The following is a 22,940-nucleotide window of genomic DNA, read 5'->3' on the forward strand; positions in this document are numbered from 1 at the left end:
TTATAGATTATTTGCCATTGTTGTCTATGCGCACTATCATTCTGCTCTATTCACTCTTCAGCCTATGTGGTTCCTCGTCTCTTTATTCCATTGAATGAGCACACTTGAGGTCTTCATTAAACTTGTGATAACTAAATCCATGAATCTTTTCTCACCCTTCTTAACCTTTTTGCCATAATTAACACCTTTCTTCCCTTGGCATCTTGCTTTGCTTCTTTCCTTTTGACTGTTTTGTAAAATTCTTTTTCCCTTGGCGTTTCTCCAAAGTTAGATTTGGACCTCTTTTTTGCAGCTCTTCTCCAGCACACATCTCATTCACTCCCAGAGCCTCCTCTCTGGTCCCTGTGTCTCTGACTCCCCAGTGTAAATCCACCCTCTGACCTCTTCCAAGTCCGTGTCCAACACTTCGAAGTACTAGCTCAATATTTTTATCTGCATGTTTTTCTACCACCTCAGACCAGTATGTCTAAAATGAAACGCAGAATGTTCTTTCAGAGCTTTTCCTGTACTTCTGTATTTGCATTAGTAGGTACCTCTCCTAATTTTGAAATCGTAGGCATCTCTGACTAACTGCATAAGTCGCCTCTTGCATGTGTGCTTTTCCTTTCCCACTGCCCCTGCCTTAGGCAGACTTCTAGATACCTGACTATGATTTTTGCATTATGTTCCAGCCTTCCTTCAACCATCTTAAACACCACCTTACAACATAACTTTCGTTCTTTCTCACCTGCTCCATAGAACCCTCTGCTGCTCTGTCTTCACCCACAGCCTGTGACCTCACACTGAGTTCTCTCCTCGGGCTCCTTTGGGAAAGACTTGCGCTCTTCCCTTGCTCAGACCTACAAAAACAGAACACGGCCTTCAAGGCACTGAAGTGGCATCTCGTCGCCTCTTCCCTCGTCTTCCCACCCTCCCCTCAGCTCGGAAGACTACAGAAGCGGTTACCTCTCCTGAACTCATGTAGCCCTTAACTAGCTGCACAGCTTATTTTGGACTCGTCAAAAGCTGTCCTGTATTACTTGCCTCTTTATGTGGTCTACCTTTCTTTATATGTGGTCTCCTGGCACTTTAGGAGCAGATAATAAGGCTTTTTTTTTTTTTCAAATCACCCACAGCATCTAGAGAATTAGTGCTTTCTACATAGATTTATCAGATTTCTCTGACCTCAATAAATCCTAAGAATAGAAATGTTTTTGCAAGTTACCAGCATCATATCATTCAAAGTATACAGTTAAGCTAAAATCCTACTTTTCAAAATAGAATACAGTATTTACTGTTAAAGAAGAAAATCTCCTTTGTAACAGAGCTCCCAAACCAACAGAAGTTTTGGACTAGAAATTTAGAGACTGTTATTCCTTCACCTTTTTGAGTAGGTCCTTTGATCCTATTAAGACTTAACAAAGGTCAGTTAATTCAGAATAGGGAAGAATCCTGTTATGTATACTTTTAGAACAGAAATCATTTTATATGTATTTATGTTATAAAAAACATCTGTTACACAGATACCAAATTTTTTAAACATACAGGAAAAAAAATCTACCTTTCCGTGTAGGAAATGGTGAGCTTTAAAATCTGAGGTGGCCCAAGTACACTTGACCCGTAGCCTGTGGAAGAGTTCTCTTTAGGAAGAGAGTGGAAACAGGGAAGTGCCTACAAGGCTGGCTCTGCTGTCTCAGGAATGGCGGAAACCGGCTTGCAAAACTCAGCTTCCTTTACAACTGTGAATATGCTCGCGCTTCTCTAAAAGCAAGGTCCCTGGATAACTAGGCTTTTCTTTAGTATATACATTATTTAACTCTGAATTACGATTTTCTTACTTAACAGTTGCCAGGTTGTCTGTCTGCAACTAAGTACTAGAGAAGGTAACCGAGATAAGCAATTCGTTTGTCTCTGGGAGTACTTTTTAAATCGGGAAAAGCCACACATTAACCCAGTATCCTTTTCCTTTCTGTCTCACTGTCGAAATTCCAAACCTCCTGATAAAGGGCTCTGTCTGGCGCAGAGAAAGCCGAGAGGCCTAGGTGTGCCCGGCGTGGGTGCAGAGCGGTCATGTGCCCCCAGGTGCCCGCCCCTCGGGCCCCGCCCCCTCGGGCCCCGCCCACCGGCCTGGAGGTCCGCGGTCCCCGCCGCCCGCCCGCCGGCAGAGGCAGCGCGTCCGGCGGCAGGAGGAGGTCGTGCCGATGGCTGCCCAGGGCGGCTGAGCTCCCTGCAGGGCGGCGCGGGTGCGGGTTCCGGCCGCGGGCCGGACTGTCGGGGTCCCGGGGAAAGCATGGTGGCGCACGATGAGGTCGGGGGTCTCCTGCCTATTAAAAGGACCATACGGGTCCTGGATGTTAACAGTCAGTCCTTCAGGGAGCAAGAGGTAAGACTTAAAGCCAGAGGAATGCTTTCTAACTCCAGGGAACTCTCACAGTTTTCAACAGTTTACTAACAGTATGATTTTAAATTTAACTTTTGATTTTATTAAGTATTAAAATGTATGACTGATTTACATGCAGGTTTGAAAACGTGTTTAGGAACTTGGTGCAGATAGATTTGTACATAGCATAGCCTGAGTGTACAAAAACTCTTTTACAAAAAGATTTTTTAAAGATCTTGAATGTATATGCTGTTCAGTTTGGTTAAATGGGTCACACTTCTGATACTTAGTACGGCTGTTTTTTGTTTGATTGTGTGTGTGTGTCTGTTTTTGTGGGGTTTTGACCTGCATTTGTTACCTAGTGAATCTTGCGGACTGCTTTGTGGAACAGGAGGAAAGGAGGACTCCCTCCTTGCAAGTCAATGCTAGTGAACAAACTGCCATCTGATCCAGTGTTCGTTGTTAATTTTCTTTCCACATCTAATAAGTGTACTGCGACTTTTGTTCTTCAGAAAGAAAGCTATGTTAAAATATTTAAGCCAACGAATCATTATTTAGGTGCTTTTGCCCTCCTTGCTTTAATAATTACCTGAAGTCATTGTAGTTTTTAAAAGCCTTTATGAACACTTATAAAAATAAGTGATTTTTATGCCATTTTACTTAGTTTTGATTGTTGATTTAATACTATGTGGGCATTCTGTTTATATCACATAGCACAGTATATCTGTGATGTATGCTGTATTGTCACTTATGTGATGGAAATGGTGTTCCTGCATTCAATTAACCGTAGACTTCTTATCTTGATTGGGGTGACGTTTTGTGGCTGTGTCCATCTAACAAAACTTACCTAGCTATACATTTTAACATATGTGCAGTGTATTGCGTATCTTGGTAAAGCTGTGTGTCGTACATGGTAGTTAAAACAGCTGCCATCTTTAGAAGGGGTGCTCTTGGTGTAATTTGGCTTTGGTTTTTGTTTTACTGTTTGGTTTTGGCTCTTATTTATATGTTTCAGTTTTCTCAAAAGAAATCATCAGTGTAAATACTAAAACTAATCATTCTGGACCATCAAGAGCTAGTCTTTTTTTCAGATACCGGCCACGTTTGTGGCATACCTTTATTCCGAAGATTAAAAACACCAGGAATGTTGTCAGGTTTTTAGCACTAGCAACACAGCCTTAAGTGAATAACTAAACTGGACTCTTTCTATTGCTAAGAGGAAAGGGAAGAAATCCTGTGTGATCACAACTCATTTTTGTCTTTTTTATAAATAACTTTTCTTCTCCAAGTTGTTGCCAGACTGAGGAGAAAATTATTTATCCAGTAACCCAGATGAAAAGCCCAGGCACATAACTTGTTTTTTTTTAAGTTTCTTGGTCTGGTTGACTATAGAAGAGACCCTCCTAAAATAAATCCTCTTCCATGACATCATTTAGGAGAAAAAAATCTGTTTACAAAAAAACTGAGCTTACAACGGAATTTTTCCCTGTTGTTGTTTTTATGTGCAAGGTACATCCCAGTAAAAGACTTTAAATTGATTCAACAATTTTCTGTTCCTAGGTAGCCAGAAAATATTTTAAGGTATAAAATCCGACTACAAGTGGATTAGTCAAATAAACAGATCGAGTAAAAACCCAGTCTCAAGGCAGAGTCCCTGTAACAATGTATATGCTTGCCTAGTCAAGCTAGATAGTCTGGTTAAAAGTTAACCTAAATAAACAACCTGAATTTATATCAGAGGGTGTTGTGTGCCCGCCCCCAGCCCGGTCTTAGTGAACTTTAGCCCTGGTGGCCCCAGTGATGAAAGGTGGCCTCCGGCAGGAAGCTCCCTGAGCGCGGAAGGCTGGCCATGGTCTCTCTCTCTTCCCGCACATTCTCAGGTTGTCTTCTGAGATGTATAGTTTCGGTGTCTGTGCTCATCCTTTCAGTTTCTTGTAATCACCATCATGCTGTTAACAACACTCCAAAACCAACAACAACAACAAAACCACTAGGTAAGCCTTATCTGGGGTGATGGTGAGTGAGATAGGAGGACTCCGGCCCCTGTCTGGCTCTGTCACCTTCAAACTGTACCTGCACCCCATGTCTGCGGGGGGCAGGTGGGGGTGTAACCCCAGTTCTCAAAAAACTGTCTTCAAAATATGTTTAGGTTCTTAATAACCAAACCAAGATAATTACACTGGTACGTCTAGACCTCTAAAGGAAAACTGCTTTTGGTTGTAGCTCACATGTGCCAAATTCTAACCTATAAAGAGAAAATTTTGTCCCAACCTTATAGGTGACCCATGAATGCCTAGTTCGTATTACTTATCCACAGAAGTTGTTTGTATGACTTTTTTTTTTCAAATAATGTACTTACCCTGAAATCAGTGAGCCATATTCAGTATTATGCCTTTATATTTCAATCACACTTTTTAAGTTATTCATTAAAATTCTTCATACTTTTGAAATAAATATATATGCTAAAAGTTGGTGTTACATCTGCCAAACATTCTTCACGTGTGTCCTTTTAGTAAGACCGGAAAGTGGATCAGAAACCATGTGCGAAAAGTACAAACGTGTCCTCGCACCCACTCCCTTCCCCTGTATTTGCTGATTCAGCACCAAACTTTCTCCCCCAGACACTTGAGGAGTGTGGTTCTCTGCTGACAGGGCTAGCCGGGTGCGCTCCTGCAGACATCCTAGATTAGACGTCTAGGACCCGCACGTCCTGGGTGAAGTGAGATTATAGATGGGCTTCTCCAGGACTGTGCGGCGTATTAACACAAGGACAGCTCAGCAGAATACCCTGCCGCCCTAGAGATGGTGTGAACAAAATCCACATTTCAGAGTTCTAATTTCAGAAGGTTCCTTTACATATATATTCATTTAATGATCTAAGTCTAAATTCTGTAGTTTTAATTTTAAATATCAGAATTTTGAGTTACCAGGAAATTAGCAGTTGTCCAGTAAGTGATCCTATAAAGATAAGGATTTGGGGGTCATTAATTTGGTTTTAGGTAATAAAATAGATATCAAAAATCCCTTTCCTTCCAGCTAAACTAACTTTTTGTTTCAAATTCACTGGGAAGAGCACCTTTCCAAAGACTTTTAAATTGAAATTAAGTATTTTATGATTTACTGGGAAGTCACATTCGTTACGTTCTGAACAAGGAAGAGGAGTTAACCTCTGATTCTAAAAATGCGGAACAGAACTTTCTGACAGCTGCTTGGTTTCTGGTTAACGTTGGCACATCTTACTTGGTGAGGTAATTATATCTCCATCCAAACAGCAGCGTCTTTGTCCCGTCTCCACTAAATAGAAAGGAATGCCTCCTGCCGGCCCCTCTGGCTGCCTGTGTCCCTGCAGTCTGCACAGATGGTGTGGTAAAGGCATTCACACGTGTCCTGGCCACACAGTGTGTCCTCTTACTGCGCATCTCAAAGGCCTCTTGTTCGCTTCATTTAACATTCACACATTAATGACTTTATCTTCAAAGCTTTATTTTGGAGTTAATTATTTTGGCAGAGGAGGGCTGGTCTGCGACGCCACCTCTTAAGGACTTCAGAGGCCTGAGTCGTGTTGGTCCAGTTCCCTTCTGACATGTGTGGACACCTTTTGGAGCTGTAATAAGTCTAATTGCTTCTTTGAATATGCAGATCATTTAAGTGTCTTTCCAGAAGATTTTAACTTTCTGCCACTTTACTCTTAAATTATTCTCAGGGGACTATTTTTACTCACTTCCTCACCTCTTTTTTATGACACTGATCATATCAAAAAATTTTTAGAAAAAAGTTTTTTCATCTGCCGTGTTTAGGTGGTAGTTTTTATTTTTAAGTGGCCATTTTAATACAATTTTTCATCATGTATTCTTCCAAATTCTCATAAAATTGTTTTGTCAAATATGCCACAATCATCAAAGGCACCAAACACAGACAAGTAGTTATGCTCCGTAGACATCATAAAGGGCAGGCCTGGTCTATGGCCTGGTCCCCTTCATGTCAGCAGCAGCGTGAGTCACTGCTGGTACACTCCACTTCCCGAGCAGTAAAGTCAGAATAATGCAGTTTGTAAAGTTTTGAGATCCTTGAATGATAATTGCTGTGTTTGTTATACTATTATTATTTTAAAAACAGTACATGTGAAACAGTGACCATTTCATCTGAATTTGTATATATTGTTCCTTGAAGTTAATTAATTAAATGTATGAGATAAGATCTAATTATTTATAAATCCCAGTGTTTATGTAATAAATGGAAATATTCCTAATAAGAAAGAATGTTAGTAATACACTCCAAGGACTGTTCTGAGCCCTTTACACATATCTTATTTAATCTTCGTAATGAAGAGAAGGTCTAACATTAACCCCATTTTACAGATGAGGAAACTGAGACCCAGGGTGTTCCCTATCAAGTGTCTGGACCAGGATCTGGGCCCAGTCAGTCTGATTCCACTGTCCTACCTGTACTTGAATGCCTGCCACAACAGGGACCTCACTGCCTTTAGATCTGACCCATTCCACCCAATGTCAGAGGCGTTCTTTTAAAAGCTGTTTTGTAACTGAAGTACTTAAGAGTGAATTGCTCTGAAATACTTAGGGAGGGGCAGAGGTGAGACAGATTGTTATACTGCAGACGGCCGGAGCTGAGTGATGAGCGCACGGGATCCAGCCCGCCGTTCTCCCCAAGGTAGTCTCTGCACAAAACTGAAAAGTTCTGTAGGGTCCTAGAGTCTAATTTCTTTGTTTTAATTTTGGTTTTTCTTAGGCTTCATGATAATATTTGTTATGTTCTCAGAGTGACATTCAGATATTTGACTAGCCTTTCTTCTACCATTTATTTTTTGATACATTACTGTTACTCATTAGTGTTCTTTGTACTTCAACAATGAAAAACAACATTCACTTGCAGAGTTACATGCTTCTGTATTTTATACTGTACGAATATCTGGGTTTTGAGAGGGCTTAACTCTGCCCAAACTTGTTTGAAATGATTACACAGAAAACACATTTAGTATAACTTGTTTCTGTTTTCACAGGAGCCAAGCAATAAAAGAGTTCGACCTCTAGCTCGGGTCACGTCCTTGGCAAATTTAATCTCTCCTGTAAGAAATGGAGCCGTCAGACGCTTTGGTCAAACCATACAGGTAGGGGCCAGGGCCAGGGCCAAGTAATGTGGTGAGGGGACTTTTTATAGAAGCCTAAAATTTGTATATTCTTTGAGTCGTACAAACAGGTTTGTACTATTACACTTAAACATAACTTTCCTTTTTTGGAACATGCTGGTAAGAGATACTGTTACCAGAACAGTATTTATATAACCTCATTATATTAATTTGCATCTTATATCAAAGCACAATCTTGGATAGTTTTTATTCCCAAAAAGTAGTTTTGGCTGATAAATATTTTAGAATAATAGATTGAAGCTTGGATAAATGATTGTTTTATGCATTGAGAAATTCTCAGAACCCTGTTTTTAATTTGTCTTTCCATTATTTTTTAAGGAAAAAAAAGGAATAATTACTGTATCCTCCAAATTTTTTTTCTTTATTTTTCTTTTAAGTCGTTTACCCTTCGTGGTGACAGCAGATCCCCAGCTTCTGCTCAGAAGTTTTCGAGCAGATCAACAGTCCCCACGCCTGCCAAGAGGAGAAGCAGTGCCCTGTGGTCGGAGATGTTAGACGTCAGCACAAAGGAGTCTCTCACTACCAAAGAGATCAAGCGTCAGGAGGTACGCTGGCGCCCGGTAGCGAGACCACGTTTACTGGCCTAAACGGGACACAGGCAGGCTCCGTTTGATAAACAGGTGTTTCGCCAGGAGAATAGCGAACTCGCGCCGAAGGCAGACAGCCTGGCGTGTCTGTGTCTGAGCGCTCCTCCCTAACGCGAGCGGAGCAGCTCGCGTGGTGGGGGCTGGTCGGCAGACCTACAGCTCTGATGGGGTGAAGCTGTGAAACACGCGGATCCTCTTATTTGAGATTCCATTCTGAACTATAGTTTTCAGACCGAGTCGCTTTAAAAAGCGCTGTTCAAAATGTCAGTTAAACAATGGTAAATACCAGTTGTATCTGATTTTCCTCTCTCCGAGGAAGGAATGACCGACGATGTTTGCTGGGTTTTTTTAGGCAATATATGAGATGTCCCGAGGTGAACAGGATTTAATCGAGGATCTCAAGCTGGCAAGAAAGGTCAGTAAATAACTCCTTATCACGTGCCGCAGGCCTCACTCTAAAGGCTGGGCTTCTTACCTGCAGGCGTGGGAAAGTGGGAAGTACCTGTTGGCCAGTACATTCTTTAGATTCGGTTTCTCAGACACATCTCTTCAAGGACGAGTATCAGGAAGGGGCCTCTTTAGGGACTGACATATACTTTAATTTCTTTTATGTGTAACCAGTGGAGTCCACGCGCGTTTTTGTGCAGTCAGTCGTGCTGCGTCCACATGCCGTGCTCTCAGTGTCGTCTGTCTGATCTGTGTGTGTGACACGTTTCTCCCCTCCGGCAGGCCTACCATGACCCCATGTTAAAGTTGTCCATTATGTCAGAGGAGGAACTCACGCACATATTTGGTGATCTGGACGCTTACATACCTCTGCACGAAGGTGAGATGTGCCCCCCAGTCTTCATTAGATTCTGGTCAGCAGTGACAAGTCATTTTAAATCTGAACTTCTAATTCAGTGCTGATTTTTTTTTTTTGAAGTATAGCTGATTTACAAGATTAGTTTCAAGTATGCAACATAGTGATTAGTGTTTTATAGATTATACTCCATTTAAACTTACTATAAAGTACTGGCCGTGTTCCCTGTGCTGAACAGCACACACGTGTCACTTACTTGTGTCACACATGGCGGCTTGTACCTCTTAATCCCCTCCCCCTCTCTTGCCCCTCCCTGAATTATGTTTTAAATAAACCTATGGTTGGTCCTTTACATTTCAGATCTGTTGGCAAGAATAGGAGAAGCAACCAGGCCTGGCGGAGCTGTGGAGCAGATCGGCCACATTCTTGTGAACTGGGTGTGCAGCACGCTTACTTCAGACCTGTCGTTTGTGATGAGTGTCACAGTGATTAGATCCAGTAACTGGACTCTAAAACCCGATAAATAAGGCGTTACAGCTGAACAAATTTGCATAGCTATAAGAAGTTACAGTCCCTGTTTTAAAAACACTTCGTGAATGATGCAGTTTTAAGAATACATTCCTCCTTGAACAGAATTCCCACACTCTGTACCATTTAGTTATCTGTTTTCTTCTCTGGTTAACATCTGGCTGCCAGGCCCTGTCCTCGGAGGGGTGGCCGGGGGTTCAGTGGTGAAAGACGGTCTCCACATTCGTAGTCGAGGGGGCGAGTAGTCAGGTCAGTGAACGGTGCCCAGGTTGGAGAGGAATGTGAGAGAGGAAGGTGTCCTCTGAGTGCAGGAGACTCGCATCTGACTGAGGTCAGGGGCAGTAGAAGCTGTGAGTCTTTGGATTTAGCCAGATGAGGAAACTGAAAAAGGGCGTTCTGATGTTGGTCCGGAATACCATCCAAGCCCCGTCACCACCTGCAGGGGAGCTTTCGCAGCCCTTTACAGCCGTCAGAGTAGCTGTGAGTTTTGTGTTTGGTGTTCAGTCTTGCTAGTGGACTCGACTGTGACCGGGACTTAACTACCGTTTGTTTTTCTTACTCCCCTGCAGTTGCCAGGCTTGAATGCCTACAAAGGCTACTGCAGTAACCAGCTGGCAGCCAAAGCTCTTCTCGATCAAAAGAAGCAGGATCCGAGAGTCCAGGACTTCCTCCAGCGATGTCTTGAGTCTCCCTTCAGTCGAAAACTAGATCTTTGGAGCTTCCTAGATATTCCTCGTAGCCGCCTTGTCAAATACCCCTTACTGCTGAAGGAAATCCTTAGACACACTCCGAAAGACCACCCCGACGTTCAGCTTCTGGAGGAGGCTGTAAGTAGTCCAGTAAAGGCATCTTAGCTTTTCAGGTTTACATACTCACGCGCCTTGGAAAGGTGTGTGGCACGACGCTCCCCTCTGCACGTGCAGTCAGCACGGTGACGTTTTCTGTAGTTTCACGTTCTCGTATGTTAGTGCGCTGTGCGCTAGTAAAGACACGTGACACATTTTACATTTACACTTTAATCAAAAGACTGGATTCTGGCCTGATCTCTTCCACTCGCCAGCTGTGTGAGACTTTGGGCAAAACACCCCATCTGGCTGAGGCGTTAAAATGAGGGGACTGACCGCACTGCCTGACTTCTAGAGCCCAGGCTTTACAGTTGTATTGTTTCAGCGTGACCCTTAGCCCTTTAGGAGTGCAGGGCAAGTTGCCACGCTGACGACACTCCGTCGGGTGTTCTGGGTATTTTTAGATACTGATAATACAAGGCGTTCTCTCTGACATCAACTTGAAGAAGGGGGAGTCGGAGTGCCAGTACTACGTCGACAAGCTGGAGTACCTGGACGAGAAGCAGAGGGACCCCAGGATTGAAGCCAGCAAGGTGCTGCTGTGCCACGGGGAGCTAAGGAGCAAACACGGGCACGTGAGTGTCAGCGCCGGCCAGGCGCCGCTGCCACCTCCCGCCACGTGTGACGCGGCCTTCTGGAGTGAGCTCCTCACAGAGGAGGAGGCTTCCCGGATCTGATGTGACTCAGCCATCTGGTATCTGTCATTACAGGAAGGCTGAAACGTCTTAGTGGAGAACAGTGATACTTTATTTTTCAGTTCTGAAGCGAGAATCAGCTTGCTTGGCGAGGGGTTCCTGTCTAAACATTTTTAGCTTTACATTTTTAATAAACAGCATATCCTTTAAAACATTTTTGAAGAGTTTATAGTAATGGAAGTCGTTTTTAGCACTACTAAGCAAATTTCTGCAGCAGATTGAATGAGAGCAAACTTACTTTTTAAATCTTAATTACAAAGGTTCCCGCATGGAATGGTATTTTATTTCATTATGTGCTTTTCAGAAGCCCAGTTTATAAGTTGAGATTTCTTCCTGGAAAGAGTTGAAATCTGACATCTCTGATTTCTATCTTGAGGCCTCATTGTTCTATAAAAGCTTTTTTAAATTTATGTGGGACAAAACAGAACCATTAACATTTTTACCAGCTCACATTTTGTGATTCTTAACTTCGTTAGAAGACTGGCGTATGGCTCTGCTGCTCCTGGTTACGTTGCTGCCAGCAGGCAGGTCTTTGTGGTGTGCAGCGTTTGCTCAGCTGTTGCTGAATCTAATGTTACTGCTGGTAAAAAAAAGTTTCATACAGTCTGAGACTCAGCAAGCTCTCCAAGCAGAGCATGCATGGCTGTAAAACCGTGTTTGCGAGGCCGTTCGTAAGGGGAGTCTTAGTAAGTCAGTTTGATGAAATTAAAATAATGTCAAATCGAGTTGTCTTAACCATGGATCTTAGTCACTTAAAATCACAAAGTTCCCTATTTAGGAAGCATTTGTTTCTTGTTTCTCCAGAAACTGCACATTTTCCTGTTCCAAGACATCTTGGTCTTGACTCGACCTGTTACACGAAATGAGCGTCACTCGTACCAGGTTTACCGGCAGCCGATCCCGGTCCAGGACCTGGTCTTGGAAGATCTGCAGGACGGGGACGTGAGGATGGGAGGGTCCTTTCGAGGGGCTTTCAGCAACTCCGACAAAGGTAGAGTACACGCTTTAAAATCGTTTAAATAAACATAAATTCAGAGCCGGAATGAACTTAGTTTTTCTCTTTAAGAATTCTGTCCCCACGCTGGAACTTGAGCGTTCCACGGTCCTGTTCCCACCACCCTCACTGAGTCCTCGGGTGCCACACGGCCCACGCGCCAGCGGGCGGTCCAGGTGCCGTCCCGCATCAGCCAGCGTCCCTCCCTGACAGATGCGCCGTCATACAAACGCCCGCACCCCAAGGCAGTACAGCCACTTTATCTGGATTTCCCTTTTTTATGTTTCTAGCTAAAAATATCTTTCGAGTTCGCTTCCAAGACCCCTCTCCAGGCCAGTCGCACACTCTCCAAGCCAATGACGTCTTCCACAAGCAGCAGTGGTTCAACTGCATCCGAACCGCCATCGCCCCTTTCCGGCAGGCCCCCGGCCCGGCCGAGCCGCAGGGCGCGCCGCCGCCCCAGCTCCCCGCGGCGTGCGCGGCGGACAGCGCGGCTCAGGGCGGCGCCGACCGCGACGCTTCCCAGGCCGGCGGCGCGGGCAGCGGGAGAGCGGCCCGCGCCCAGGCTGGCTCCCGGCGAGCCAGGGACAGGGACCGAGCGCAGGGCGGCGAGCGGCGGAGGGAGACGGTGGTGTGAGCGGCCCGTGCGCCGGCGAGGCGCTACTCATACGCGTGCGAGGCGGTCCTTCCTCGTCGCGGGGGCGGGGCGGGGCGGGGCGGGGGCGGCGCAGGGCTGAGACCAGTCTTCACGTTGTCTGTGTTTTCGGTTGATTTTGGATGTTGTTCCTTTTTTTTTTTTTTTTTTTTTTTTTTTTTTTTTTTAATGGCAGCTAAAGATACATATACAGATTGCTGTTGAACTGCAGTCTTTTTTCTCAGATTATTTAGAACATGCAAGCCTGGTATTTTTAATCAAATGAAATACTTCTGAAAAGGGTTTTCTCCTCATTCTGCATTCATCATGAGTGCATTTTTAATACCAATTGTGATAGTTACGATATTCACCAAAGCTTAAAATTTTGCAAATTCTGGGATTTTACTGGTGTTTCTTTGATAAACTTTTCATGCAGAATTTGAAATTTTAACATTGGCTCCTAAGATCTACTTGGAATATGTGTAATATTTCAGAATTTACATTGAAGCATAAGTTCCTTGAAAACAAAACTTAATAGGTTTTCCATTTTACCAACTGGAATGCTTTTTGTTAGTTTTTCACTGCACATTCCTCATTTTTCATTGACTTAACCTGCCAATTATTTAATTTTTTTTATTGTAAAGTAGTTTTTAGTATTTGCTTTTATTTTTTTTTTTCACTTTGTTGCCTTTTCAAATTGGCATGTCTTTATTTTTCTTTCTTGATTAAAAATGTGTGTGTATGTGTGTTGTGTGTGTGTGTGTGTGCGTGTGTGTGTGTGTTTTAAATCATGTTAACTTTACCAAGTGAAACCAAGCCATACTGTTTTTGAGCCAATTAAGAAAATTACAATTTGTAAAGTGTAGTATTTTAAGATGGTGAACCCAGTGAAATGACTTAGTATGCTCCGGACCACAGAAAGAAAACATGTTCAGGGTTTCATTGAAAGTTTTAATGCTGTAAAAGCAAAAGGGAAGGCAGTTGACTGGTAATAAGTTTAAAAAAAAAAAAGAAAAAGAAGGAAAAAGAGAGTAGTTTTGTTTTCATGTAAGCTGTCTGGTTGTGCAGACGTTTATGAAAGGAGGTAGTCAAAGCTAAACCTGAGAGTGCGTAGTAAGTCGTAGAAGGGTTGGGGGAAGTGAACTCTGACTTGATTTACAATACTTGCGAGTAATGGGTTTGAAAAGAAAATGAAGTGTGTTGAAAATTCGACCATATTAGATGAATTCTGGTGAATTTATTCATAAGAGGGGAAGGAGACTGGTGAACCCTTTACTATGAAATGTTCCTGTTCAGATGAGATCATAGTCTTGGGGTGGGGGGGACTAAAAGCCCTGCGTCTTGGCGGGTTTGTGATGGTGACCAGTTCAAGTAAATGTTGACTATTATGTGAACTCTGTTTGGCCAGTGGAAATGAAAATTGAAAAAGACTGTAAATAATTAAATCCAGATGATTTCTCTGTATAAATGAATTATACAATTAAAAAAAGTCACACACATAATCAGGTTTCTTGGCTGGTGGACGTTTGGGGGACATTTGCCAGAAGATGCTGTTACAGCAGAGGAGGTGCTGGCAGGCCTCACGGAGATGTAAGAGTCGTGAGTATTTAGCACCTCTGAAATTCACTGGCAAGTGATAGAAAGATCCAGGTAGGTCAAGTTCTGTGAATCTCGCCAGACCGTTCAGAACACCCCGCATCAGAGAGAGCAGCTGATGAGGTGAGGACCGCTGAACACCTGGCCGCATTCTGGGTGCGACAGGAAAGCCAGTGCAGAGCAACCCACTTAACTTCAGCTTTTAATTGCGGTGTCTCAGGTCTCTACCTCTGGGCATTCAGGCTCAGTGGTGTAGATTACACCAGTGGTTGTATCCCAAAAAAGCAGAAAGCAAGATTTCTGCTCATTTCCAGAGATGTTAAAAGACACAGATTCTTCCAGAGTTATCACCTTTGGTCCGCATCTGAAGCTGTAGAAACAAGTGGTTGTTCAGTGTGGTTGATGGGATGATGTTTTATTGAGAATTCTGACTTCCTTGGGTTCACTCAAGGGAAAAAATAAGACCCAGAAACCGAAGAATTACATAGAATGAAGACTTCAGAAATTGCCTCTGTGTTTGAGAACATTTGATGGTTTAGCCCAGTAGTTCTCAAGCCTGTTTGGGCATCAGAATCACCAGGGGTGCTCTGAAAAGAAGAAAGGTGGCTGAGCCTCACCCGCTAACTCGCTCCCCAGTCCCCACGCGTTTCACGGAATCAGTATCTGGGTGGGGGGGCTGATCACTTCTGTCTGTAAGCGCTCCCGCTTCGGACTCCTTGGTCAGCGCTCGGTCATCTCTGCCCTGGCCGCCAGCCGGTATGTAATGGTGAGCACTGACCTGTCCCCTGTCTTCCCAGGCTGCCTTTAAACTCTTCAGAGCCTGAGTTGCAGTAAGTCCAGTTTTCCTTCTAGCTTCTTTCAGTGAGTGTGTCTGTATATTTTGCACAAAGGATAGTCTATCCCTGAGGAGGTCTTTTTAAACCTAAGGCTCAGTCTCAGGCTGTGTGCACCCAGGTGGGAGGGGACTTGGGCATCTGGACTCACTCTGTAGTGGACACCAGTGTCACCAAGTCGCCCTTGCCTCTATGAGACTGCCTTGTCCTCAGCTGGCCCAGCAGGCGACCAGCTGCTTCTGCGCTGGTCGGCGCTGCCTTGTGTGGTGCGTGCGTAGACCCAGCACCACGCTAGTTTCCTGCAGGGTAGGTATGGGTCTCATGTCATGAAATTAATTTTACAGACATGAGCAAATGCCTAGTTAAGGCTCCCATCAGTCAGTCTTGGTGATGGAGATGCAGAAAGACCAGAGTGGCCATCTCTTCAGTATTTCTTCCTCGTGCTCCTCATTAAAACGCCTACCTGTTCTAGAGGTCCCCTCGCCACCTCTGCATCTCCCCCTTCTCTGCAGTCAGGGCGGGACCCTCTCTGTCCTCCATGGATGGAGGCCCAGAGCTGCCACCCTGGCCCCCTCCAGGCCCCCTTCTTTGCTGCTCAGACCACAACTGTCCGTTGAACATGACTTGGGAGGTTGGCACCAGGCCTCCCTCCATTCCCGGAAGCTGTTCCAGGCCTGGGAAAGAGGCTGTTATCTGACATCAGGCACCTTCACCAGCCACGAGGCACAGAGCCTGTCTGTCCTCTCCCCGGCAAGCTCCTCTACAGCCCCTAGCACCGCCCGCCCACGGGCATCCTCCTCATCTTGGGCGATGTCCAGCTGTGAGCTCAGCCCTCTGCTCCGCACTCTACTGTCAGAGAAACACATGGGAGCCATGATGACCCGGGGGACGGAGGGGGCGGGGGGAGGGCAGGAGGTGCCCGTGGGGTGCAGACACGGGACCTGGGGCACAGGTGGGAGCCGTTTCCCCTAGCTTCCTTTCCTCTCCTCTGTCTTGTTTCCAGCGCCCCAGCTCAGTGCCCCTCTAGGGCAGGACAGGAGAGGGCCTTAACACCAGTCTCTGCCCCAAAGGCACATGCAGTCTAAGACAGCCAGCAGAGGTGTGCACACGGGACCCGCTCACAAACGGGTGGACAAGGAGTCGGTCTGTGACTGTCCCATAGGCCCGAAGGGACAGTGCGTTTGCCAGGCTGCAGACGCAGCTGAAAACCGCGCAGCCTCCGCGTGCCCGGGGCCCGCCGGCCTGAGGCAGGGTGTGCGCGCCGCCCTCCGCACGCCTGGCCCCAGCGGGCAGCGCACTTCCCCGCAACACCGGGAAACAGCACATGGGCATGTAAGGACACACTCCACAGCCCGTCTCCCGAGAGCAGCCGGACAGAGTCCCTGAAACCGTGGAAGTAAGTTCGCCTGCAGGGCCGGAGCATGAAACAGCCTGTTCCACAAGTGGAAATGGTTTCCGTCCTCATTGTCGGCTGCTCTTACCTACAGCCAGGCCCTCCGGGACTGCAGCCCCCCAGGACTCTCCAACGAGTTGCTTTGTTGCAGTAATAGGCAAACAAGGGCAGCCGTTGGCGTCTGCTCAAAGGCACAGGTCCAAGGAGTTTCCGAACTCAGAGCAGTGAGAGAGGCGACATCCTGCCCCGGCGATGCCAGGCACCTGGCTCCCTGACCCGCCAAGCCCCCTCCTCCCTCTCCCTCTACCCGGTGACCTTCTCATCCTGAACCAGGTTCGTTTTGCCTGATGCACAGCAAGCCAGAAGGCTGGGATGCTGAGGTTTGCAGCAAAGAGAGGATTTATTTACAAGAAGACGAGAGAAAAATATCTCAAATCCAACTGGACACCATGGACTCTTGATCAGATGAACAAGATGCAGCTGACTCCAACTTTCTGGCCAACAACTCGGGCAGACGTCTTATTGTTTAAGGCCCTGTGCAGCTCAGAGGACAAGCAGGTCCATCCATGTTGCTGCTGCAAATGGCATTATTTTATTCTTTTTTATGGCTGAGTAGTACTCTGCTGTATAAATGTATTACAGCTTCTTTATCCAGTCATCTGTCAATGAATGTTTAGGTTTCCATGTCTTGGCTATTGTAAATAATGCTGCTTTGAACATTGGGGTGCACATAGCTTTTCAAATTAGAGTTTCCTCCTGGAGATCAGCCAGAAAGAGAAAGAGAAATACGTGGTATCACTCATATGTGGAATCTAAAAAAAGAAAAAGACACTAATGAACTCATCTACAAAACAAACAGACTCACATCGTCAATAATCTTATGGTTATGGGGGGGTGGGTCGAGGAAAGGGGGTGGGGGAGGATAAATTGGGAGTTCGAGATTTGTGAATATTTGTGAACGTATATAAAACAAACACGTTCCTTCTGCACAGCACAGGGAACTACATTCAATGTCTTGTAATAGCCTGTAAAGAAGAACCTACGTGTGCACACGTATGACTGAAACATGCTGCTGTACCCCAGAAACTGGCACGTTGTAAACTCACCGTACTTCAATTAAAAAATTAAGATTTTTGAAAAACAAAAGCCAAAAACCAAGCAACCTTGATTAGTAAAGGCAGGTGTGATGGTTTAACTACCGCTTTCCCCGGGTTTCACTCCTTCAGACCCAGCTCGGCCTCACTGTTCTAGGCACCTGCTCTGACACCCCTTAGACCCCTCCCCTCGCTGGGTCCCACCGCCCAGGGACCTGGTGCTGCCCCCGTGACACTTTACAGTTTGGGTTGCGCCCTCCCTTCTCAGCTGTGAGACTGTTGGACTTCGGGTGCCATGGCCCGTCCTCCCGACGCAGAGTGGGCGCCCCAACACGTTTGCTGAGGGAACCGGAAAGACCAAGTCAGTTCGGCCTCAGCAGCAGCCGCTGGTTCGCGCAGCAGCCCCGGCCGCCGGCTCCTCGTCGGGGGCGGGGGCCGGAGCCGCTGGCTAGTTAGCTCCCAGAGAAGCTGCGAGACGATGCATGTTCACCTCTGTTTTCAGCCCGGAGGGTTTGAAACTGAGGGTCACCACCAGTTAAACCCATCACACCTGTAACCTGCCTTTACCGATTAAGCTCGCTCTAATTGCTGCTTTAAAGACGCGTGTCCTCCACCCATCACGGGTCCTAACCAGTAAGACGTTTGCCCGAGTTGTTTTCCAGGAGCTTGGAGTCCGCTGTGTCTAGGTCAAGCTCGAGCCAGTTAAGACCAGTTAGGACCACCCACCTCCCAGCTGGGCAGCCGGGTGCGCACCAGTGTCCGCTCGGAGACCTTCTGACAGAGCATCAAAAACACCACTTTCGGGACCTACTAGCTCCTCCATCTCCTGAGCGAGCATCCCAGGAAAGAGCCTGCAGCTTAGTTCATGCCTGCACAGAACAGTTTCTCACCTTTTTCTTATTTCCAATCGCCCTGCCCCACGCGCCCCACGCCTCAGACCACTGCTTCCTTATCCCACAAACACCCCAGCCCCGGGCCTCCCGGGGAGCAGTTTGAGGCTTGTTCTTCCGTCTCCTCACTCAGCTGTCTCCTGAGAAGGCGCTGCCTCTGCTGCGGATCCCAGCGTGTCAGCGTCTGGCTGGCTGCGCAGGCGAGCCTGGCTTCGTAACAGTTTTTATAGAATTTGTCACGTAGTCCCAGTGAGTACGAGGCCCGAGAGCTCGGTTGGGCTGGAGCTGCGGTGGGGAGGCTCGCGGGAGAGCCCCGTCCCCAGAGGCTCGTCAGTGCCCTGGGGTTAGGACCAAACCAGAGGGAACAAGTAAGGGAATCTCAGGAAGAGGCAACGAGACTCCCCCCAGGGCCCAGAACAGGGGAGGGGGTCAAAGGCTGACCAAGCGTGGCTGAGGCCTGAGGCTCGCTGCCGTCCCTCCCGGAATCTGCACCCCAGGGGCCAGGGCGAGCGAGCTGACCTGGGATGCCCCGGGCTTACTCAGTCTCTCTTGTCTTGACAGCGGGGCCTGACTCGGTGGTGGACCCAGGACCTGGGCCCGGTCCTCTGGCTCCCAGCCGGGCTGCTGGGCTGCACTGCCCACACGGGTGGACGGCAAGGCTCTCGTTTCTGCCTCTCTCCCTCCTTTCCTGGCTTCCCCTCCCCCCCCTTCCTCCTCCCACACAGAATGTTCCCAGTTGTCTTAACCCTAGACAGGAGCTCGGTCAGACGTGGGAGCTTGGTGAGTCAGTCACACATCAGTAAGGACGACTGTGTACTAGGTACCCGCCCTCTGCATACAGCCCCGCCCTGCTGTTTGGGAGAAAACTGGAAACAGGCCTCTGCCCGGTCTGGCCCCCTCCTCCCCACCCCGGCTGTCCTGCACCCGGAGGGCCTCACACGAGCCCGGCCAGCACATCCAGGTCCTGTCCACGCCCTCCCCACTCACCCTCCAGGCCCTCGGGCCCGGCTGTGTGAGTGGCAGCGATCCAGCCCCCAGGACAAGCCCAGACCCGGCAGTGGGTGCGGAGCCCTTTGGGGGGCACTGGGGAAGGCGGTCGAGAAGTGGGTGCAGGCTCTGGCCAGCATGACCCCGTTGGCCCAGCAGGTCCCTGGACGTGAGGGGCTGGGAGAAGCCCCAGGCCCAAGGGCAGCCTTTTGCAGGGACTTAGACCACGACTCATGATCTTGCTTAATCCTCAGGACGGATGGAAGAGGAAAGCTGACTCCGGGTCACCCCGAGGCAGAGCCGGGCCTCGGAAGGCCGCCTTGGGGGAGTGGAGGCGGGCTCAGGAGGCCTGAGCCACGGAAAACCCACACGTTTGGTTCAGGTGTGAGGGCTGCTCGGCCGCCGCCCACGAGAAGCCCTGGCGACTTTACCCCTGCAGCCCGAGCGCCTGCTGCTCCCTTAACTTCAGTGTCCTAAGTGCGATGAGCCTCTGTCACTGCAGCACAAGAAAATGCCCGGGGGCATTCTCGCTGCCTCTGGGGCTGGGGGTTGGAACGACCAGACCTAAACTCATAGGCCAGGCACTTTTTTCCTTTTTACTGAAATGTAGTCAGTTTACAACGATGTGTCAAACTCTGGGGCACAGCATGGTTCATACAAGTACATACACATTCCTGTTCATATTCTTTTTCATAAGTTACTACAAGATGTTGACTCTACTTCCCTGTGCTCGTCAGTAGGACCTTGTTTATCTGTTTTAGATACAGTAGTGTGTGTATCTGCAAATCTGGAACTCCCAATTTAGCCCTTCCTACCCCCTGCCCCCTGGTAACTGTAAGTTTATGTTCTGTGTCTGTGAGTCTGTAAACAAGTTCACGTGTCTCTTTTAAGATTCCACGTATGAGTGATCTCGTACGGTGTTTTTCTTTCTCTTTCCGGCTGACTTCACTTAGAATGACGACCCCCAGGCCATCCGTGGTGCTGCAGGTGGCGTGGTTTTCTTAGGCTGGACAGCACTCTTGATGCTTGGGGGGCATGGCGGGTGTGCGGCAGGCTTCTCAGACTGACAGGGACCCTCAGCAACGGGGCCCTCCTTCCCCAGGTGACTGTGACAGGGACACGCGTGCTGGGCGGGTCAAGATGCTGAGGACAGAGAACCCATGGGGATCGGAAGTCAGGGTCCCGGAGCTCTGCTCGGTGGCAGGTGCAGGTCCGGGACAGAGCGTGTGGCCGGCCGCACACCCTTCTGCAAGGGAGAAGCCTCGGGATGGATGCAGTGGACTGGTGACCGGTCCCCCAGGGAGCTGCGGGGACAGCCAGCTCCCGACGCTCCCCTCCTACGTCTGAACTCCTGGGACAACGTTCCACTAATCAATAGCCATGTCTCTGCAGACTTCCTCCTGGGATTTTGAAGTGTTTCACTGCTGAAATATCTGAAGGCCGGTGAGATATCTGAAGGCCACTGAAATGGCAAGCTGGATGACTAAAGCTCAAGGAATTTAGGTGAATTTAAGGGAAGTTCCCCAGCAACTTGACTACAACAGTGTGAGAAAGGAGAGGTCCTCAGGGCTGTAGACGTTCTAGTCCGGGTCCCCTCTCCCTGCACACTCACTACCTCGGTGCCTTGGACCAGCTTCGAGGCTGACCGGCTCCCTCACCCACTCCCCACGCCACCCCCACCTACCCCTGCCCCCTGGACGGGCCAGCGGTCACTCCCCCAACAGCCTGTCCTTCATGCTTCTGGTGGCTCTTGCATGTCATTGAGGAGACAACGTCCAGGCTGAGTGGCGTCAGCAGCCTTCCCCAGGGGGCCCCTACACTCCACACCTGCCCACCCACCCCTGGGCCCCAGCAGGGCTCTTGCCACCCGGCCCTTGGAGATGGCCTTTCTCCTGCTCCAGTCTCCACAGAGACCACTTCTCAGAGCTGGGACTGCCTCCAGCCTCTGCAGCCACACTCCCGCCGCGCTGGGAGGGACGGCAGCAGAATAAGATGCAGAAAAGAGCCGGCAGGGACACATCGGGAGGGCGCGCTCCCTCCAGCTCCACGCCACACTTCTCTGTAGGCTTCTGTGCACACGAGAAGCTTCCAGCGGTGACCTGGCCCAAGCCCCCCCTTCAGAGGTGGGCAGGTTCACCAGGTGAGCTGTCTGCTGTCCCGCGTTTATTAGGGCCGCTGTCCAACTCCTTGTACCGTTCTCCACCTGCTATTTCTGTAACCTGCACGCTCTCCACTTAGCAACTGCTTTAAACGACCACGGTAAGTGGAGAGCCAGCCTCCCTTGCGTATAAGTAGAAGGAAACAGTACGTGTCCTGAGAACGAAACGTCGCACGGAAGCCCTGCCTTAGACGCCCTCGCCGCGGAGAGGGAGGTCCGCTCCCTCCTGCTACCTTTGCTGGGTGAGGTCCCAGCACCGCCTCGGGCACCACGTGGTGCAGGCCCCAAGCTGGGCCGACTGGACGCCCTTTCAGAGCTGCCAGTGCATTTTCCCCTCGCTCTTTTCCCTGTAACAGTCACCACAGACACGAATACATCCCTCCGGTCAAAAAGCTCGTGCTGAAGACCTGCTTTTTCTGCCAGCGCCAGCCCACGGGACGAGAGACCAGCACTGTCTGGGGAGCGATAACGGGCTGTTTCCAACACCCCTCCGCACTGGCCCCAGCAGATACGGCGGCGGTTCCTGACAGGACATCCCCTCTGCCTCACGGAACGCCCCGGGGAGGGGGCAGCGCCCCACGGGCCGGTCAGGCCCCACCCACAGGTAGGAGTGAAACAAGCGCGGCCTCTCAGGCGCGGGGTCCGGAAGCCCACGGGCTGTGAGCACACTCACAGGGACCCAAGACACCCCGCCGAGGCCTCGTCCCGCGCCCGTGCCCCTCGTTTCATCAGGTCCGCCCTGGCTGGGACTCGACCCGCCGCTTAATAAGGCCCGCGGGGGAAGAGCTGTTGCTGCACCCCTTTGGCAAACAAGAAAACCGGGGCGGAGGGCTCTGCCCGAGGTCTAGCTCAAGGTCAGCGCCGAGGCCAGCTCTGCTCCCTCCCGTCCGTGGTGGGCATGAGTAAGACCTCACCGCTTTTGCCTGTTCCTCTAGAGCTCGAGAAGCCGAGTTCTCCCAGGCCGCTGGGGACGTGGGCCTGAGCAGCTGGAGTGAGATAAAGGGGAGAGAGCTGGGAGGAGGGGGAGGCCCGGGGCCAGGCTCTGTCCTGGTCCCCCACCACCGCCCGCAGCCTTCCCAGCGTTTCCTCTCTGTCAAGGACCACGACCCCAGTCCTTGCTGGGGCACAGCCCCAGGGAGCAGCTGAGCCCCAGTGACACAGTTGGGCCCTCCTGTCCAGGAGCTCCTGCCACCTGAGCCCTTGCCTGGGGCAAACGGAGCTCCGCCTCGGAGGCAGGTGTGTGACCTAGGGCTTGGGCCGGGGTCTTCTTCCACTGGGCTCTTTCCAGACCTCCAAGAGCAACTGGAATCAGGAGGCCCTGCCTTTCCTTGCTCAGAAGCAGCAGGCAGAGTGAGGCTGGGGACGGAGCCCTGTGTTCAGA

At 48.8% G+C, this 22,940-nt stretch overlaps 1 protein-coding gene and 1 long non-coding RNA gene across 3 annotated transcripts in view; one reads left to right on the forward strand and one right to left on the reverse strand.

Moving 5' to 3' along the window:
- NET1 (neuroepithelial cell transforming 1) overlaps window positions 1-14,110 on the forward strand; it is a 33,434-nt gene extending 19,324 nt beyond the window's left edge. Inside the window, exons 1-10 of one of the 2 annotated variants that reach the window (XM_064479295.1) lie at window positions 2,136-2,362; window positions 7,377-7,484; window positions 7,901-8,068; window positions 8,463-8,525; window positions 8,840-8,936; window positions 9,273-9,349; window positions 10,010-10,267; window positions 10,690-10,860; window positions 11,785-11,971; window positions 12,265-14,110. In XM_064479295.1, the coding sequence (XP_064335365.1) occupies window positions 2,270-2,362; window positions 7,377-7,484; window positions 7,901-8,068; window positions 8,463-8,525; window positions 8,840-8,936; window positions 9,273-9,349; window positions 10,010-10,267; window positions 10,690-10,860; window positions 11,785-11,971; window positions 12,265-12,611 (1,569 nt within the window). In that variant the 5' untranslated portion in view covers window positions 2,136-2,269 and the 3' untranslated portion in view covers window positions 12,612-14,110. Of the gene's footprint in view, window positions 1-2,135; window positions 2,363-7,376; window positions 7,485-7,900; window positions 8,069-8,462; window positions 8,526-8,839; window positions 8,937-9,272; window positions 9,350-10,009; window positions 10,268-10,689; window positions 10,861-11,784; window positions 11,972-12,264 lie in introns of those variants that run through there. The other variant, XM_064479294.1, reaches the window with a different exon arrangement.
- Window positions 14,111-16,806: 2,696 nt separating this feature from the next.
- Window positions 16,807-19,127, reverse strand: LOC116150556 (uncharacterized). The gene is made up of 3 exons (XR_004134285.2): window positions 18,954-19,127; window positions 18,415-18,752; window positions 16,807-17,242 (listed from the first exon to the last, which is right to left on the reverse strand). It is a non-coding gene; the product is annotated as an uncharacterized LOC116150556 (long non-coding RNA).
- Between the last annotated feature and the right edge of the window lie 3,813 nt (window positions 19,128-22,940).

The sequence above is a fragment of the Camelus dromedarius genome, chromosome 26, assembly GCF_036321535.1.
Source record: "Camelus dromedarius isolate mCamDro1 chromosome 26, mCamDro1.pat, whole genome shotgun sequence".
Taxonomy (NCBI): Eukaryota; Metazoa; Chordata; class Mammalia; order Artiodactyla; family Camelidae; genus Camelus; species Camelus dromedarius.